This window comes from Momordica charantia (assembly GCF_013281855.1).
Source record: "Momordica charantia cultivar OHB3-1 chromosome 10 unlocalized genomic scaffold, Mcharantia_2.0 BLBB01000010.1, whole genome shotgun sequence".
NCBI classification, from domain to species: Eukaryota; Viridiplantae; Streptophyta; class Magnoliopsida; order Cucurbitales; family Cucurbitaceae; genus Momordica; species Momordica charantia.
Genome location: NW_028275158.1, coordinates 14,969,612 through 14,988,645, shown reverse-complemented (window position 1 = coordinate 14,988,645; position 19,034 = coordinate 14,969,612). Strand labels below are relative to the sequence as shown.

The following is a 19,034-nucleotide window of genomic DNA, read 5'->3' as shown; positions in this document are numbered from 1 at the left end:
GGAGAGGTGAACGAGGGTAGAGAGAGGGTTAGAGATTGAGTGAAGTTACAAAGAAAGGAAAAACAAAGATTTTGATTTTATTCCATAGTAAAATTTGATAAAGAAAAGTAAATAAATAGAAATGGAATAAAATAATGTGGGGGCGGGGATCAGATTCAGAGTGGGGGCGGGGAATGCAGTGGATTGAGATGGGCCAGGAGAATAATATGGGCCCAGGACGTCAAAAAGGCCCAAAAATTAAAAATGAAAAATAAAACTTTCTGGAACACGGAAACGACACCGTTTTTGAAGTCGAAGAATTCGACCGTTGGGATGGAAGGGAAATGTATCCGTTGGAAGCGCCCCTTGATTCCAATAGTCATCATCCATCAGGCGTTATTCAACAAACTGTTTAAGTATCATCCAACTTCCCCCTCTGTCTCCACGATTCAATCTCAATTTCCATTGTAATGGCAAACGCCCACGTCGTGGAAATCCAAATTCCAATCCCAGCGGGGCAAGAAGATGACGAGAATAAGAAGCTAATTTGTATGGCCATCGAACAGCACCCGTTAAGGGAAATCTCCGAGAGGCCAGGGCATCTGCTCCTGCTGAAGCTATGGCAGCGAGAGGAGCGTCTGTTGGGGGTCCGAATGGCGGGCCGGGAAGCCAGAATGGAGTCTCAGAAGCAGCAGATCTTCCACCTCTGCTGCTTCTTCCTGCTCTTCCACGCCCTCGCCCTCACGCTCCTGTTCACGGCCCCGGAAGACGGCGGAGCGTGCAGGCGGTGGTGGGCTGCGGGGGTGGCGGTGGGGGCGACGTCGGCCGTGATGGCGGTGCTGGTGCAGGCGCGGGTGTGGGCGTACTGGAAGGCGGCGGGGCGGCTGCAGAGGGACAGAGACTCCAACAGGGCTCTCCTCAGATGCGTGCAGGAGCTGAGGATGAAAGGAGGCTCCTTCAATTTGAACAAACAGCCCATCGTCGGGAAGAGGATGAAGAGCTCCAGCGTGGAGATTAAGTGGGGCCCGCTCACTTGGTGCTCCAGGAATTTGCCTGCGGTTTCTCTGCTCTGCTCTGCTGGGGCTGTTGTTGCGGCTTCCAGGTTCCTCCTCTGTGGATGAACCATTGGTTTCTCTAAGCAACACCAACACTACTTGTGGTGCACCCTCTGTTTTGTTTTTCTTCTTTTTTTCACTACAATTAAATTAATTGGAATTTGTATTTTAACATTTTTTCACTAAAAATTTCAATTCCTTTTTTATCATTTTACTATTTACTCTTTCGATCTATGAATTAAGGTGGCCTTGTGTGAATGGAAAGTTGATAAATTTTAGAAGAAAGCTTAGATCAAGTTTTGCTGACTTTTAAAAAAATTTGAGAGAGAATTAGAAAGTTTTATATCAAAATTGTGTAATGCCTCAAGCCCGTGATTTGAACTAAGATTTGAAATTCGAATTCGTCACCACTTGGTGAAATGTGAGACTCGAGTAGAGAGAATTCTGTACATGAATGATGAATGAACCAACTACTCATCATAATGAGGAAGGGAAGGATCTTTAGTTCATTTATACACCTTCCTTTATGAACCTTCTTTTTTTTATGTTCTCAATTATAAAAACTTCAAATTTAAGACTTAGAGCTGGTTAGTGAAAATAAAGTTGATTTGCAGAGACTGTTTTCACTATTAAAATCAACTTACATCAAGAAGGTACACAACCCTCATGGGACATCTGACAACAATACCAAAGAATTCGAATTCCAAAATTTGAGTCTAAGACGTTACAAAATTATACCTAACGTTTTGCTAATTTGCCAAGTATCATATATTTATCATCAACCAATTTTAACAACGAAGTATAATTAATAAATGTTAAAAGGTAAGGGATTAAATTGAAAAGTTTTGAATAGTGATGGAAGGAGAAACTGAAAAAATAGTCAAATATTAAAGTAATAAACACATATTTAGCCTAAATTACATGACTAAATTATTTAAACATTGAAAGTTGCTTTTTTTAAAAAAAAAAATCTAAATTATCTCATACCCACTAACAATGGGAAAGTACACTTACATATAGAATCTCTAAACCAGAAATGAACGAACAGAATAAATTCATCTCAGAATTGAAAAGTAGTTGATCCCATTTCTCATGCACTTTCAAACCCAAAGATCCTAAAAATACCTGCAACAAGAAAATAAAGATCAAACTTGTGAAATCTTGTAAGTAAAATTACATTAAATAAAAAAGATAACTTGCCTTCATCAGCCTGATACTTGTTCTTGTCATCCCCAGCATATGCAAGTAAATTGTGTTTTGGATTCCACTCCACGCTGTTCATCGCCGCCCGACAAGGAATCTGATGTACCGTTCTTCCCGTTTGGACATTCGACTGTTTCGTGCGAAACAAAAATGCTACTAATGAACCCGTTTTTGCCAACTACCCATCCACAAATTTAGAAGTCTGAGGGGGAGGGGGAGATTCATAGATTTCAGACATTCAAGAAATGGAGAGCTTACTATATCAATGAACAAGTCCTCGCTGGCAGAAGCAATGTATTTTCCAGTGTAGTTGAAACTTATTGTCCTCACAGGCCATCTGAGGAGAGTATAAGAAGTGACAAGAAAATGTAATTTTCAGCCTACGAAAACGCCCAAGTTTCCAACAGACAAGATATGGACAGAGGCAAGAATTTACTCGAGTTTCGTAAATGTTCGCACGCAGAGCATCTGAGAGATATCCCATAGGCTAACTAAGGAATCAGCACTTCCAACGGCAAAATACCTATATGTAAGAAAGAATCCGTTTATCTTTCCCAATGGCTAATTGCAGAAGTAATTTTCTCAAGAAACGAAGCAAGAAAACAATCAAAAGATCAAAACCAACAGTATTTTTTATCAAAGAAATCATATGCATGACTGCAGATTGCATGCAGGAGTTGTGCACAGTTCTTTAATCATGGAACTCAGAATGATCACTCAAGTTAGGAAGGGAAGTTAACTTTGAAACTTACGCTCCAACTGGGTCAATTGCAATGCAGTAACAACCAGCTGTATGAGCCATAAGAGTTTCAAGTGGTCGAAGCGACGGGTATGCTAGTACTTCAACAGTACCTGAGCACAAAAAAATAGACATGCAATTTTTTTTTTTCCAAAATAGTGAAAAAAGACAATCTACCCAATCATTGCATTAAAAAGAAAGGTAATTGCTGCAGATCATCACCATTTCCAGTTGTCAGGAAAAACATCTCCCCAGTCATGTTCCAAGCAATTTCATTCACCTGGAAGAGATACGCAAAAAGTTGTGTCAACATAATCAAAGTGAAACAAACATGGCCGTGAAAATCAAGCAAATAGAATTAGCAGAAAGGAGGGTTAGATAGTACGGGGTTGATAGAATATAATCCACTAGATTTCAAGAGTATCGAGAATCCACTATTCAAAAGTTCCCTATCTCTCCCCACCCACCAAACTATCACAGTCTAAGCATGTCTTCTCTCTTCACAAAAGACTTAGGTGAGTTGGCATACCTTCTAAGTTAATCGCTTTTAAAAATATATATATTTTTTCTTACAACACTTTCTATAAAATAGTTTTATTTGAAATACTCGTGTGTTTGGTTACATTTTCTTAAATGTGAGTTTAACCACAACTTTGTATCTTTTCATCTATTAATGAAAAGTTGTTTCTTGTTAAAAAAAAAAAAAAAAAAAAAAAAAAAAAAAAAAAAAAAAGAGTGAAAAAAGGTGACTCTACACATGTCAAATTGCTATAAAGTGATTCTAAAATGATTCCTGGTCAATTGCTATAGAATCACTCCGGGGAGAATCAACTTTAAAGTGATTCTTCTAAAAATTATAATAAACCAATTTGAATACTGTAAAAATGATTTTCATTTGTTACCAACCATTCTAGATTTGTAAAGAAATATTTTTGGACCTCCAAATCACTTAGGTAGTTAATCCAAACATACTTTTAGTATATACTACAACAGATTCCCACCTGCACCAGTTATTCTTACTAATTAACTCGACAAAGGGTCCACATTACACATTACATCACATTATTTACACAATACATTAGTCCCTCCCCTCACATGTTTCCTTCCTCCTATACACATTAATAACAATTAACAAGCGGCCGCTCAAGGGCTTTCAAGAACAGAGCAAAGACAGCCTCAAATAAAATTGAACTTATAATTTTAAAGGGTCCAATACTCTATCCTCAATATATTTCAATAATCAACCCTAAAATGGGTTACAAATCATACAAAATTCTTGAGCACTTCGAGAGGCCAAGAACCCTCCCTCTCAAGGATTATCTCCTCAAGCCTAAACCATACTAATCACGGCCTACCGCCCCCTTTCTCCTTACTATCTTTATAACAATTCTCCCTAACAATTTCTCTATCTAATTACTAACCTACCCTTATTATTCTACTAATAACCCTAAATACCCCTAAAGGCCATTTCTAACAGAAGACCAACATGACTACGTCAAAGCATTCACATCACATCCATGACATTATGTCCTGTTGTGATTTGTTAAACTTATTTAACACAATCCTCTTTTTATGTTTTCATAAATGACCAATGGTTAAGTCACTGTCGTTTATCTATATAAACATTACCTCATAATTGAACTTGCGCTTGTGAATTGGCTTGAACTTCCTAACGTCTAGTATTGTGAGTTCATCATCCTGCAAAATGATGTAGAAAACAGTGAGAATTGAAATGGTCAAGTACTTCCACAGGGATAAAAATTTTCAAATGTACATTACAGAAATAACAAGTCTGAATTGGCTTTATAATGCACAAATTTCACCCTAGAACATACCCTATTCCCAACAGCTACGTGTGTCCCGTCAGGTTTGTAGGTGATGTTGATATTTTCCCCACTGAGTTCAACTTGCTGTGAGCATTTCCCACCTACCGGACAGAGAGAAATTACGAACCATATTCTAAACTTCAATTAGATCGGTACTTCAGAAATCTCAGTTCAAATGCTTACTACGAGCATCCCATAGTCGAACAGTCTTGTCCCCAGAAGCAGTTGCTATAAGATCAGAATGTTTAGGATCCCAACATAGCTGATCTACACTATCAGTATGCCCTTTCAACTCAACATCCTTAACCTTACCCTGAAGCAAACATCATCTGAGATGATTGAAATGATTTGTTTCAGGGTAGTAAGTAAATACATAAAAACAAGACAACACTGAGTGTTATGGTGGAACAGCATCGTGGGAAAACAACCAAGTCCTATAAGGTACCAATGATAAATGATGCAAATGGAACATACAAAAATATACACAACTAGAGAGTTATGCACGCTGTACCCCCTACTTTCAAGAACTTAAACGCAAGAGCTTAAGAAAAAAGGAAAGTAGGCAATAGAATTAAGCTGAAGCTTTCTTTAACTTCATTCTTCAACGAATAAAAACCGGAGTGACCAAGGCTTATCCTCTTTCCTTAATAATTTAAAAGATCATGTTGTCTCTCGGAATTGGCCTTACAGCGGGCAGAGCCTCCAGAGGAAAGCCATGAGAGCATGGAGCCCAGTGTTTTCTTACTTCAATTAAAATCTATTTCGATAACTTCATTCATGTGACAACTAGGAAATTCGTCCATACGCAGCTAAATTTTATCAGCAAAGAAAGTTGAGCGAGAGACAAAAAGTGTTAGAGATCGTGCTAGCCAGTACAAACTCCAAAACGCTACTTGTGTAAGAGACAAATATGATTTAGCGAGAAAAAGAAAACCCACAGGGAGAACGGAATAAAAGACAAGTAGAAACGAATTTGAGTACAAGATTCCACAAGAGAAACAACGAACTGACAAAACACCACGAAGAGAAACAAGTGCGATAAGAAAGTATACATGTCCATGAGGCTCAATGTGCCAAACTCGAGCAGTTTGATCCACAGAACCGGAAGCAAGCTTCATGCCCGTGCAATTCCATGCCACAGAATGTACCTTGAGAAGATGAAATTTAAGATTAAAACAAGAATGAATCGCAATAAAGAAGAGAACAGCAGGCAGAGGCGCGGAGGGATTTGATAAAAACCTTCTTCTTGTGACCTTGATACTCTCTGCTCTGAAGATTCTTAAAAGGTAGGGCAGCTTCTTCCATGGCCTCCTGGAATCGGACAATTTCAAATCCAGCGATTTTTGTTCATGAGAAGACCCATTTTGCGTAGGGGACTAATTGCCCTCGCAAAATTTCACATTCGATTAATAATACTTCATAATTCTTAAAAATTCATTTTTCCTCGATAAATTTGGTAAGATTCATCCGTTTCACTCAAAATTTCATTTTTTTTTTTTTACTGCAACAACATGGTGAATCCGTGATTTACTTTTGCCCTTCATCTTTTAATTTCATCTAATTAATTTATGCGCTAAGTTTAACAAAAATAATAACATAAAGATTTTGAAAAACTCACTTATTCAATGAAAATAAGTTTGGTGCACGATCATGTACTTCATTTCTTTCTTTCTTACTAAGTTAAGTATAGTTGAGTTTCCATTTTATGAAAATATCAATAGAAATATATTAAACCGTGTTCGGTTGATTCTAAAATTAAGGAGAAAAAAAATTATTAAAAAGTATTTAAATTAATATACAGGCATTTCCCACCTTTAATTAAGTTTAGTTAAAAATCTTATCATTAGTATTTATGTTTGCATTAATGATATATTTTTTTAATTTTTTTATGAGCTAAATACATGTTTTAGTCCCAAATATTGGAGTGTTTTTTAAATTTAGTTTCTAATATTTAAGAATTTTTTCAAATTAGTCCATTGCGTTTTAATATTTTCCAATTATACCCTTACTTATAGTGAACATTCATTAAAATTGAGAGATAATAACTTAAATGATACTTGGTGAGTTAACAAAATTTTTTATGAAAAAATAAGCCGCTCAAGAGATGAAATTTTCTAATATCTTCTCCAAATCTCTTAAAAGCTAGCATGAATTTTCACTTATCGTATATAGCCTAAATTTATAATTAAAAAAATGTTAAAATGTAAGAGGATATACTAAAAAAAAACTTTAAACAATAAGAAAAAAATTGAAAAAAATCCTAAAACATTCAGGATAAAAAAAATATATAGGTTTTTGCAACTTTTATACATTATTATCAATACTTTCACTGTGTAATAGAACTATTATCATAAATAAATATATCACATTATCGATACTTTAAACAAGCTCGGACTACTTAGAATCATAATTCAAAAGGTCAATGACGTTATTGAAACATTTTAAAGCTTACGGTCTAAACAAACTCGAACATTATTAGTTTGGTTCGACTTTGTGATATTAATGCAAAAAGAGGAGAGAAGGAAAAAAAACAGTCCCTAATATTGTGAGCAAGTTAAAGAAATCCAGAGAAAATTCAGACAGTAAAGCTCAACAAGTTGGCATGGAGAAAAATCATGAACAAAAACATTCCCCACATGAAAAAGGCTCAAGCTTGGCTTTCTCCAACATCACTTCAATTATATCAATCAGTACTCCTACTCTTCACAGTACACAGTATTTACATGGAAAAGCATTGACAAACCATTGTTATCCTTACTTTCACTACCCTACCACGGTTTCACCATCATCGAACTAACAACAACTGGAAAAAGGATATTCCAAGATTTCATGTTTCATTCCTCCTCCTCTCCGTCCTCATTCTCGCCGAGTCCGACCCAACGGGTGAATGCGAAAAGAAACTCTTTAAAGTTTACCATTCCATTTTTATCCCAGTCCATCTCCTCTGCAATGTCAAGTGAGTGAACAAGCTCAACCATTAATCCACTGATGCAGCAATCAGTATACAAATGGACAGACCATATAGTTTATGAGTGTTACCGAATCTCTTCATCGCTATCCGTCCTGAAGAGCGTTCTCCGGATGTGGTTTCGTGTATTGCAGATACCATCTCACTCTTGCTTACATAACCGTCCTTATTCTTGTCCAAGAACACGAATGCATCAACCAATGACTCAAATGTCTCCTCCAGTTTTGGCATTCCGAATTGCGATTTCTGTTGAAGTCAAGGAATACGAAAGAAAAGAAAAGAAAAGCACACACATAAAGAATGAAGCAAGAAACTTTCTGAATAGAGAAACGTTATAAATCGAACTGTCCGGATACAGCAAATACAGCAGCAGTTGGATCATCCCTGAGAAGATATACAAGGGAGAGAAGTACAATGAATTCATTGAACTTCACTCCCATAGCTGTACTAATATCGCATGCCTCAAAGAGATCATCAATTTCCTCCTCGGTAAGCAAAATTTCCAGCCCATCAAAGCATTTCTTAAGCTCCCGACGGTCAATTATCCCGTTTGAATCCTCATCTACAAATAAATCATAACTTCTAAGAATTGTGTTGAGTGTAAGATTCAATTAAACTCAGGTTCAAACCACCTCGGGCTGTAACATAAACTGTGTAGAGTGTACTCACCAAACTGTTGAAAAGTAGATATGCAGTTTCTGAAGCTATCATCAATTTTGGGGAATTTCAAGATGATGCTATCAAATGACCTAATGATGCTTCCTTTAGAGGCCCTTTGTATCATTGCCTCAACCATCTTGGCTTCAAGTTTTGTTTCTGGCACACAATCCCTGGGAGACTCGTACTTTCCCACAGCACTCCCCATTTGCAACAAACTTCACAACACAAAATGGGCTAATGCTAGGGAATCAATCAACCAACAATCTCTCTCTCTCTCTCTGCCCACACAACAAACAATCAGTCTACACCATATAATAAAAAATTAAAGAAAGATAAAGATTATCAATTCATAGAGAAAAAGGGTTTAGATTCTCCTTTAGTATCTAAGTTATTTTACTTTGATCTCTAAAGTTTCATTCAATCATTATACTGAATTGTGCATAAAAAACAGTTTAGTCTCATTGTTAGATTCTTGTTGTTCAATAAAACCTAATATAGTCGTAGACACCTTTCTTGTTTACTTACCAGTTACCTATCATGATGAATGTTTGAAACTATATGAGTAGGTAAGATTCGAGTGATCAATGAAAACTATCGAAAAGAACTAAAAGAAAAAGATAAAGATTGTCAATTCATAGAGAAAAAAAGGTTTAGATTCTCCTTAGTATCTGAACTTTTAAAGTTACTTTTATTTGGTCTCTAAAGTTTCAATCATTATACTGAATTTTGCACAAAAAGCAGTTTAGTCTCCTTTTTAGATTCTTGATGTTCAATAAAACCTAATATAGCCATAGAAACTTACCAGTTACCCATCGTGAAAATGTCGAGTGATCCATGAAAAGTTATCGAAAAGAACTAAACTAGTTTTTCTTTTCTTCTTTTTTTTTTTTCCTAATGTACATATGAAATTGAGGATTAAAATCAAAACAATTGAAAGTTAAGGGAGGACACAAAGAAAGTCGAGGACCAAAACAAGAATTAAATCAAGAACAGGTGTATCTACACATGGACCAATAACGGAACCCTAGGATTGAGACAAAAAGAAAAAGGAAATGAGAGGAGGAAACATTACCCTGGAACCGGAAAAGATGGATCCGCACAAGCTTTTGTGACCAAAATGGGTTCTGGAGACTGGAAATCCGAAGAAATCCGGATGAAAACCGCGAGCAGTGAGCTTCGTCTCCTGGTTGTGGTTGAGGAATCCGAGAAGGCGAAGAACAAGAAGAAGAAAGAAAGAAGCGGCGAGCGCAGGGGTTGGATGAAGAAAACTGAAGACAGAAAACGGAAATGAGAATTCGGGCCTTCGATTTTGTTGCGATTATGGAGGAGACGAAGAGGAGTTTGGTGGAGGTTCGTTGGGAAGAATGAAGAATGGCAATGGCGGATTCTTTGTTTCTTTGCTGCGTCGTTGGATTCTGTAGCGCTTTCTGAGGTCCACCCACCACGTTTCTGTTTCTCTATCGGCCTCGCCTCCGTATTATATAATCACCATAAATTATAATTTATAAATTAATAATAATAATAATAAATACATCACATACAGTAATTAAACAACCTTTATCTTAGCGAAAGCCACGAAATCACCTGTGTTTTGACCTCTCTTTTTTATATTATGTAAAATGTCAATCAAGTTTATTTATTTATTTTAGTACGGGTGGGATCCAACTTACCCCCTCGGTGGGACATAATCGTAATTAATTATCATTTGTGACTAATAACATCGACATAGTTCAACGATTAAGACATTTTGTTGAAAGCTCAATCTTCACCCTCTCATTTCTTGCACTATAATATGATTAAAATAATAATTATTTTTTAATTTAGAAAAAAATATACATTTTAAATTTTAAATATCAAAATAGAACTTAAATCAATATTCGATGGAGGCAGAATTTTGGTAGAGAGACACATCATTGATAGCTCAACAGAAAGTCACCTGCGCATGTACCAATCCAACGGGGTGTAGTTCAGAGGCAAGTTCAGATAAGTTACTCAACAAATTACCAAACAAAATCACTCATGCAGTCGAACTTAATCCAAATGTTCAAAAATGTAACCGTACAACTATATTTTGCCCTTAATGCGTACTCACGCCTACAATCTCGAAAATAACCGTTAATTTGAATTCTTGGCACCAATGCTTATCCATACTTCATATAAATTCCTTGAAATTGAACAACGAAGGTACGCAAACTTTGATATTATAAATTTATTAAATTGAATCCTATCTTAGGAATGCTAACTCTTTTTTTTGCAGGATTCATCTCTTATCTTTCAGTATTCTTGGAGATCGTATTGTTTTAATTGAAATTCTTGATAAAAACAATATTTTATAAATAAACATAAAAAAAAAAGTAGTAAATGCATTTATGTGATATTTGTTATTATTTATAATTAAAAAACATTTAGACTCTGTGTCTGATAGTTTCATGAACTTAAAAAAAATGTTTAATTAAATTTTAAAATTTCAATGTTGTGTTTGATAGGTAATTTGATTTTTTTTAAATGTCTAATATGTTCTTATACTTTCAATTTTGTGTCTAGTCTCAACCCTATTAAACATTTTTTAAAATTCGAGGACCTATTATATAATTTTGTGTTTATTAGGTCCGGACTTGTTTAACTTTTTGTCTAATAGATCCCTAAACTTGTTCGGTTGAATAGATTCCTAAATTTTCAAGTGTTTAGTAAATCTTTCAACTTTCAATATGGTACCTATTGAAATTTTAGGTCTCTGTTTGATAACGATTTCGCTTTTGGTTTTCTATTTTAAAAAATTAAGCTTAGAAACATTATTTTCACAGATGTGTTCTTTTGTTTTGTTATATGGTTTTTGTAAAAATTTTCAAATTCTATGCCAAATTTTGAGAAAAAAAAAATCAAATATTTATTTTTGTTTTTGAAATTTTTCTAAGAATTCAAATATATTCCGAAGAGAAATGAAAAATTTACTAATGAAATTGTTACAAAAAAAAATAATGGAAAACTAAAAAAAAATGTTATCAAACAACCCATTGGAAACCTAGTCAATAAACTCAATATTCAAAATTTAGGAACCTATCAAACACAATTCTAAAAGCTGGAAAACTAAAATTGCAATTTAACCTTTATTTAAATAGAAAAGAAATAAATTTATACCCCTAAACATACGCAGGTGATTTTCTTTGTTTACAAGGATAAAAAAAACTAGTTAGGTGCTGTTTTCAATCATTTTACCCTCGAAAACAGTATTTTAAGCTTAGTTTAGTGTCTAAAACCTTTCATTCGGAGTTATCTTGGGTTATAAATGCATTTATAGCATTTTTATATTATCTAAATTTCATTTCTAACAGAAATTATCATGTTGTGCAGGGAAATTTTAAGCTAGGCGCCTGACACCTTGCCTAATACTGAGATTGCCTTTAATGTTAAACGCGAGTTTTGGTGTGTTTAAAAGCTTCTCACAACCCTTCCACATGTTTTCCATGCAATGATAAAAGGCAAATTCAATAACCAACTAAGCTAAAGAGGTCGTGAAGGGATGACTACCCACGAAAGGCTTAACTTCCTAACCGACTTGGAGTTCCCTATAAATTCAGCAACCTTCTACACTTAATTCATCATCCAAGTGATCATTTTCAAGCTTTAGTCACTTTACTATCAGTCTTTATTTTTCAGCTTGTTACTCTTCAATGGTAAGTTTTGAATTCCTTCCAAAGTATTCCAAAGTAATTCTAGCAAGTTTATTGTTTTTACATCTCCATCCTTATTTTCTACAAAGTTTGTAATCACACAATTTTGTGAAATCGACTTAGATCGGTATGACAACTCTAGAGGGGGTGAATAGGGTTTAATCACAATTTATAAACTTTTTAACACGGTGGGCCAATTCAAACAATGATGTAAACTTTTTATGAATAAATAATATTAACACAAATTATTCAATAAAGTAGACATATATTTCAAGCATTCTAATTAGTTCTAATATAAAGATTCACAATAAACATGAAGAATAAATTATAGCAATTAATTCATGCAACAAATAAAAATATAAAATTAATTGTATAAATTAAATAAACGAGGATTAGAAAAAATGAACACCGGAAATTTATAGTGGTTCGGCAACACCGACCTACCCCACTTCCCAAGCTTCTCTTGGGTGTTCAATTGAAGAACTTGACTCTTTCCATCAATTAAAGTCCAACCGATACAATGTTCTTTTTCTGGGAGAAAGAACAAACCTGATTCTTTCAACATATAAGAATCAAACTGTTACAACACTCGTTTTTCAGACTCAATAACAACCCTTACAATAGAATTGTAAGAAACTCACAAAATTTGTAAGAAAAATTCTTACAGGTAAAAAGCCCTCAATTGACTATAAGAAAATAAAATTGGAAGAACAATTATCTTTCAAAATAAAATCTCTCAATAAATTAGAACAAAAAAATTGAAGCTTTTGGAGAGATGAACATAGAGAAATTGGAGAAAATTGATTGTGAAATTTTAAGAGAATGAAGGGTTTAAATAGAGGATGAAAAATTGGAAAGAAATTTCAAATCCAAATTAGATTCGGGCAATTAGATCTTTAAATGATTAAGATCAAAATGAGATTTTAATTGAACACAATAATAATAAAATTGTCATAAAAAAATATAATATAATATGTGTGTCTAACGATGATTTTTTATTTTATTTTTTTAATCTCATGTCAGGCTTAAGAGCCTGAGGATTTGATATATACTTTTTTTCTTTTTTTTTTCAAGTTATTAGACAGTAACTTTTCACTTTTTTTTTTTCACTTTCTTTTTCTTTTCTTTATTTCTTTTCATTTTTTCTTCTTATTTTTTTTTTCTTTTCAATTTTTCCTTCCAACTTATTTCGACCATAATTTCTTCGTCTAAGCTTTGAATTGGGTGATTCAAGATCCGTTGAATTGTTGTAATGAGCTCTACGTTGTTCACACTTTAAAACACTAAAACTCGTTGTTAAACAAAATATGTATTATCAATAAATCATATAATATTATTGAATCTCATAATAAATTTATGTTTTACAATAATTCTTACACACCAAAAATAATTAATATTAAGTGTGTTTGCTATCATCAAAATATTAATTAATTAAATTAATTAACCGAGATTAAGGCAAAAAAAACCAACAATCTCCCCATTTTTTATGATGACAAACCACGCAAGAAAAATGTAATCAAAGTAGTGTGTGTGAGATAACATGAAACACAATCAAAACAAGCATAAATTTAAATTTAATTGTAACACAATTTCTCACAAGATTATTCATTTTCTTTTTAGCTCTCCCCTTTTGGAATCAATAAAAAATAATAATTAAGAAAAATAAATAAATAAACATGAAAGCTCCCTTTTTCAAGCAATTTAACACTTCCATTTAAATAAGGGACAAAAAGACAATTAGCACAAGTTTTTATAAAACTCCCCCTATCAAAGATGCCTAAGCAAAAATTAACAAGTAAATCAAGAGACATAAATTATAAGAAATTATAAAGTAAATTTTAATTTCATATATAACTACTCCCCTAAATAAATAAACAATATATATAAAAGGGGTAAAGTTTTATCATACCCTCTCAGAAAAGAGGAAGATTGTTGGTTTTTTTTATGATCACAAACACACTTATGCTTTTTAATCACCATTTTCAAAACCCATGTTTTCTAAGTGTTTGCTGACATCACCCAATTGCCAATTTACTCTCACTACCTCACTCATTTTTTAGATTTCTCTCTTATTCCCTCTCTCTATCTCCATCATTGTTTTTCGAGAATCCCTCCCTCTATTTCCCTCTCTCTCTCTTTCCAGTATTTTTTTCTTCTCTCATTTTCCATTAACCTATTATTTCTCTCTTCTGCCATGGTTTTTTTTTCTCTCATTCTCTCTAAAATTTTCTTGGGTTTCTCATTCCCTTCTTCTTTACTCTAAAAAAAACCTTAAATCTCTTACCCTTCTCTCTTTTTTTCTTTTCTTTTTAACCATCAGCCTCCATGATTCTAGTGACCTTCAGCAATCACCAGCGACGAGTGCATCAAAATCGACGAGGAAGGTCGTTTGTCGAAGAAGGAAGCTCAGGGAAGGAGAAAGTTCGGCCTAACCATGGGGATAGGGACGGGGAAGGAGATAAAGAGAGAAAGTTGAGTGAGAGAAAGAGAGAAAGAGAAAAAGTTGAGGGAGTGAGAGAAAGTTGAGATAAAATGTTATCTAAATAATAATAATAATAATAATAAAATTTAGTTAATTTAAATGAAATCATAATCAGATTAAATAGATCATAACTAAATAAATAAATTTCGAAATAGTTTGGTCTATATGCCTAGTACAGTGGTTGTATGCCTGCTATATCCTTTGCAAAAAAAAAAAAAAACAGTTTAGTCAAATTCAAATTTAAAATGAATTAATAAATAATTAGAGACTAAAGATTCTTTTAATTAAAAATTTGAAAATTGAAATTCAAATAAACAGAATCTCAATCTCTCCTGAACCTCCTTAATTTTAGTCATTTGGTATTCAAATTTAAAATTTAATCTAAATTTGTTTCCTTAAATTTCTCCTCAATCTCATTTAATCTCTCGTAGTTTTAATTTTTTTTTTTTGTAAAACTCAAGCGAAAAAAGAGAATAAGGTGGAATATTATGTACAACTCAAACAAAAAAAGATGAGAGGTGTTTTGTAATAACCAAACAGGAAAAAAAAAAGAAAAGAAAAAGAGAGATGGTGTAGAGAAAAAAATGGGAGGAGAAAAAGGGGAGATGAGAGAGAGGACGGAGAGAGAATGTATTGTATAAGTCTAGGGGAGTGAAAAGAAAATTGGCAATTGGGTGATGTCAGCAAACGTTTAGAAAACATTGGTTTTGAAAAGGGTGATTAAAAAACATAAAAAGGTATGGGAGAACACCTATTCCATCCAATTTCCCATAAGCTTTTATATAAGCTCATTTACCTTTTTCATCTTGTCAAGTTTAGTGGAGTGCTCAGGGGAGTTTTTGTAATTTTAACTTTAATGCACTTTAAACTTTTGAGCAACTTCTCCCATCTCATTTAAAATTCATTATTCATGCTCTTAAAATTTACACAAAAAGAATAAACAAAAAGAGCAATATGAAACATCAATATCATAAAAAGAATAAAATTCACAGTAAATGGTATAACTCCCCCTAAAACATGCAATCTCCTCTTAAAAAATATCAATAAATATAAATAGATACCAAGGAGATATACACACAAGCAAAACTTTCTCAACAACTTGCACAAGATAGATATATTAAAAAAAAAAAAAACATGGTAGGTCAACTATCTTAAACAAATTATCAAAATATTCTACAAAATTTTGATTCAATAAAATATGGTATAAGACAAGTATAATTCAAAGAGAGCAATTTAAATTCTTCTGATTAAGCACAACAATATTCATATACATAAAAGATACTCTCAATTGAATTTATCAACTTATCTAAAAAATAAACATCAAGAATTAAAACACGATCGATATGTCAAAAATATCAGCAAGATACCAAATTGTAAAAAATAATCAAATAAGCATCAATTGATGAAAAACAAACAAACATTAAGGGCCCGTTTAATAATATTTTAGTTTTTGGTTTTTGGTTTTCTGTTTTTAAAAAACAAAAACCATATATGTTTGATAACCATTTTTTGTTTTTTGTTTTTAAAAAGTTAGAAAATTGAAAATAAATATTAGAGAGAGAAAATTTTATGTAAACTAGAGATGACAACGGTGTGGGTGCGAGTGAGGATGCTCTCCCCCATTCTCGGGCTCGTGAAAATTTTTAGTCTCCGTCTCCACCTCGTTCTCGTGTCCGAGAGATGTTCTCCAGAAAAATTATCGGTTTTATAATTGTTTTTAATTATTTTTAGAATTTAAGTATAAAAAAGTGTAATAAATATATATTTATTATTTAAAAAATGGAATCGGGGACGAGGTCGGGACATGCATTTTCTATTTTTGGGACTCGACCTTGCGGAAATTTTTGTCTTCCCCTAATGAAGATTCAGTATAATAAAGGGTTAAAAAAAGATTTGAAAGATTGCGGCACACCTTGAAGATTCAGTTTAAAAAAAAGGAATTTTTTTCACCGCATGTTGATTCAGTTTTTCTTTTTAAAAAAATTATAGGTTGCAACACTCCACTGGAGTGTCGTGTGAGGCTACTGTGCATAATTGTTACAGTGGGCTAACTTAAAGTTATTTTTTTTTCTTTTTAATTTTTATTTTTTTTAAATTTAATTTTTAATAAGTATTTTATATATTTATAAAATACTATAAATATTTTGGGCATAAAAATATGGAGGACTGTTTTTTTTTTAAATTGTGCTAATTAAAGTTGACTATTATGGTGAATAAATTTAGATTTTATTTATTTATTGGTAGCACAATTTGTCTAATTTCTTTAAATGTCTTGATGCATGAAATATGCTACCAAAGTAGTCTATATTTTATAAATTGGAACATTTAAAGTTCTTAGATGTAGTGTATTTGTTGCTTATGCGGATTGTGATTGGCCTAAAGGAAGGTTGCAATTTGGCCAAACCACAAACACACATGCAATAATAAATATGGATAACATAAGGTTGTGTCCTTGAAGTTGTTAGTCGGCCCAAAGGAAGGCTATCATCTAAAAGAGATTAGTCATTAATGTTTTATTATTGTACTGAGAGTATCACTAACAAATGAACATTTTTGTCCAAAGACTGAATGTAGATGTTGCATTAAGTATCTCACTTGTCCTCATAAAGTTTATTTAGAATGTCATTAATATTTATATATATATGTGTGACATTAATTACTATATTGAGCTCGTGTTCTTTATACAGTTAAGGTTGCTAATTCTGATAATATGTCCACCCAAGTCAACAGCATTCCTAGACTGAATGAGGCTAATTTTAAGGACTGGAAAGAAGACAGTTAGTATTTGGGTGTATGGATTTAGACCTTGCATTAAGGGTAGACCGTCCTACTTCAACTGAGGAAAATCCTAATAAGGTTGAAATTGAGAAGTGGGATAGGTCTAATCGCATGTGTCTAATGATCACGTGGAAGTCTCCAATAGTGAGGTCATTACACATGTTGTGGACAACAGTAAGGAAAGTATGAAAATCTCTATTGGTCCATGTCAATTAGAGACCAAAAGTGACAAAAGGAAGGAGTGTGAGACAAAAATATTAGAGGATCATCGTATGGAGATTGATGTTGAGAAGGGTCTTGTTACAAGACTTTGTGAGGCTAGCATCGTTTTGTTTTCAAAACGACACGTACATGAACTTGTAAATGAAAGGACCTGCATACTAATGGGTGTACTTAAGCCAAGTGTGCCAAGCTTTTCATTGGAATTCTTGCAGGAAGTTAAAATGCTTATTGAAAAGCAAGATCCAAGGGTTGCTTCTCAAATGAGCCAATATTATTCACATGTGAAGTATGAGACAAGGAGGATACTTAAGAAGCATCTTCCCAATTCACTTCTATCATCAATGACCAAAAAATACAACGTGAAAAGGAATCCAAGAAGAGCAAGTCCATGGGATGGACGTGATTTCAAATTTGCTTTACAAGAAGATCCTTTAGATTCGAGGACGAATCCTTTCGAAGAGGGGGAGAATGATATGAATCCACAACATAATAAAAATGAATAAAATCCAATACGAGTCAATAAGAGTCTACTCTTACATGGTCAAGTGAAGCACCTTCAAATCTCATCCAAAGAAGTCAAAATTAGTCAAAATTCTTCTTATTATGAACGAGATTTAATAATTTTGTTGACTTTTATTTCTAATCTTTTCAAATTCTAGGCTATTTTTTTGCTTGTCTTTTCAATTATTGTAAGTATGAGTCTTTCCATATGGTTGAGACTCTTCATATGGTTTATGTGGCTAAATAAACCCGTGTTAGTTCTTTGTATCATAATATAGAATATAGAATTGATATGTAATGAAATGAGCCTTTGAGCCTTTATTTTAGCCAAGAGATAATGTACTTTGCAATCTAGTGATAGCTTGCATGTTTAAGATCATTCAAGTGAGACTTGATCTATTTTGTTTGTGGAGTGATTCAGATCTTAAACAAGGAACGAGTTTTATTGTCTTGAGAATTTTGATCAGCAAGATAATCTGATTTTTACTTTCCTTGGGTTGAGTCCATAATCATTTTCGGGGTTTTTGGTGTAGACACCGTATTTGGTCCAGCTCGCTTTTGTTAAAAAGAATTATTATTATTGATTATTTTATTATGTTTATTGATTTGGTTTAAAATAACATAATTTACTTAATTATAAGTTTTAATGTAAAGTTTTAATTAAATCAAATTAAGTTTTAAAATTAGATTTTGTTTGAAAATAATTAGTTTTATTAGGATTTTATTTAATTGATTACAAGATTTAAAAAACTGTTTTTTCTCTCCTTTGATTTTTTACTTCATACGTGTCTTCTCTCCCCTTTTTCTCCTCCCTCTTTTTCTCTCTTCTCTTGTCTCTTTTTCTTTTTTACCGTTATATTTATGTGTATTTAAAGAGGGCTGCAGTGGAGAGAAGGAAAAGATAGAACCCATACAGAGAAGAGGAACAAATTTTTTTTTTCACTTCCTTC

General features: G+C 33.1%; 3 protein-coding genes across 4 annotated transcripts; 1 reads left to right on the top strand and 2 right to left on the bottom strand.

The window, feature by feature from the left end:
• The first annotated feature begins 369 nt into the window (after positions 1–369).
• On the top strand, positions 370–1,243 carry LOC148208640 (RNA polymerase II elongation factor). Its single transcript, XM_088118944.1, has one exon. The coding sequence runs from the start codon at positions 450–452 to the stop codon at positions 1,098–1,100; it is 651 nt and encodes a 216-aa protein (XP_087975070.1). The 5' UTR covers positions 370–449; the 3' UTR covers positions 1,101–1,243.
• A 644-nt stretch (positions 1,244–1,887) lies between these two features.
• Positions 1,888–6,203, bottom strand: TEX1 (Transducin/WD40 repeat-like superfamily protein). 2 transcript variants are annotated; one of them, XM_022299316.2, is made up of 11 exons: positions 6,042–6,203; positions 5,855–5,950; positions 4,986–5,115; positions 4,812–4,903; positions 4,606–4,674; positions 3,199–3,256; positions 2,990–3,089; positions 2,674–2,760; positions 2,496–2,574; positions 2,235–2,415; positions 1,888–2,159 (listed from the first exon to the last, which is right to left on the bottom strand). In XM_022299316.2, the coding sequence occupies exons 1-11, from the start codon at positions 6,105–6,107 to the stop codon at positions 2,125–2,127; spliced, it is 993 nt and encodes a 330-aa protein (XP_022155008.1). In that variant the 5' UTR covers positions 6,108–6,203; the 3' UTR covers positions 1,888–2,124. The 2 variants fall into 2 exon arrangements, with proteins under 2 accessions (XP_022155008.1, XP_022155009.1); XM_022299317.2 differs by having other exon boundaries at positions 2,235–2,367; positions 6,042–6,201.
• Positions 6,204–7,439: 1,236 nt separating this feature from the next.
• Positions 7,440–9,891, bottom strand: LOC111022149 (Calcium-binding EF-hand family protein). Its single transcript, XM_022299315.2, has 5 exons — positions 9,503–9,891; positions 8,440–8,708; positions 8,127–8,332; positions 7,842–8,016; positions 7,440–7,746 (listed from the first exon to the last, which is right to left on the bottom strand). The coding sequence occupies exons 2-5, from the start codon at positions 8,633–8,635 to the stop codon at positions 7,637–7,639; spliced, it is 687 nt and encodes a 228-aa protein (XP_022155007.1). The 5' UTR covers positions 8,636–8,708; positions 9,503–9,891; the 3' UTR covers positions 7,440–7,636.
• Between the last annotated feature and the right edge of the window lie 9,143 nt (positions 9,892–19,034).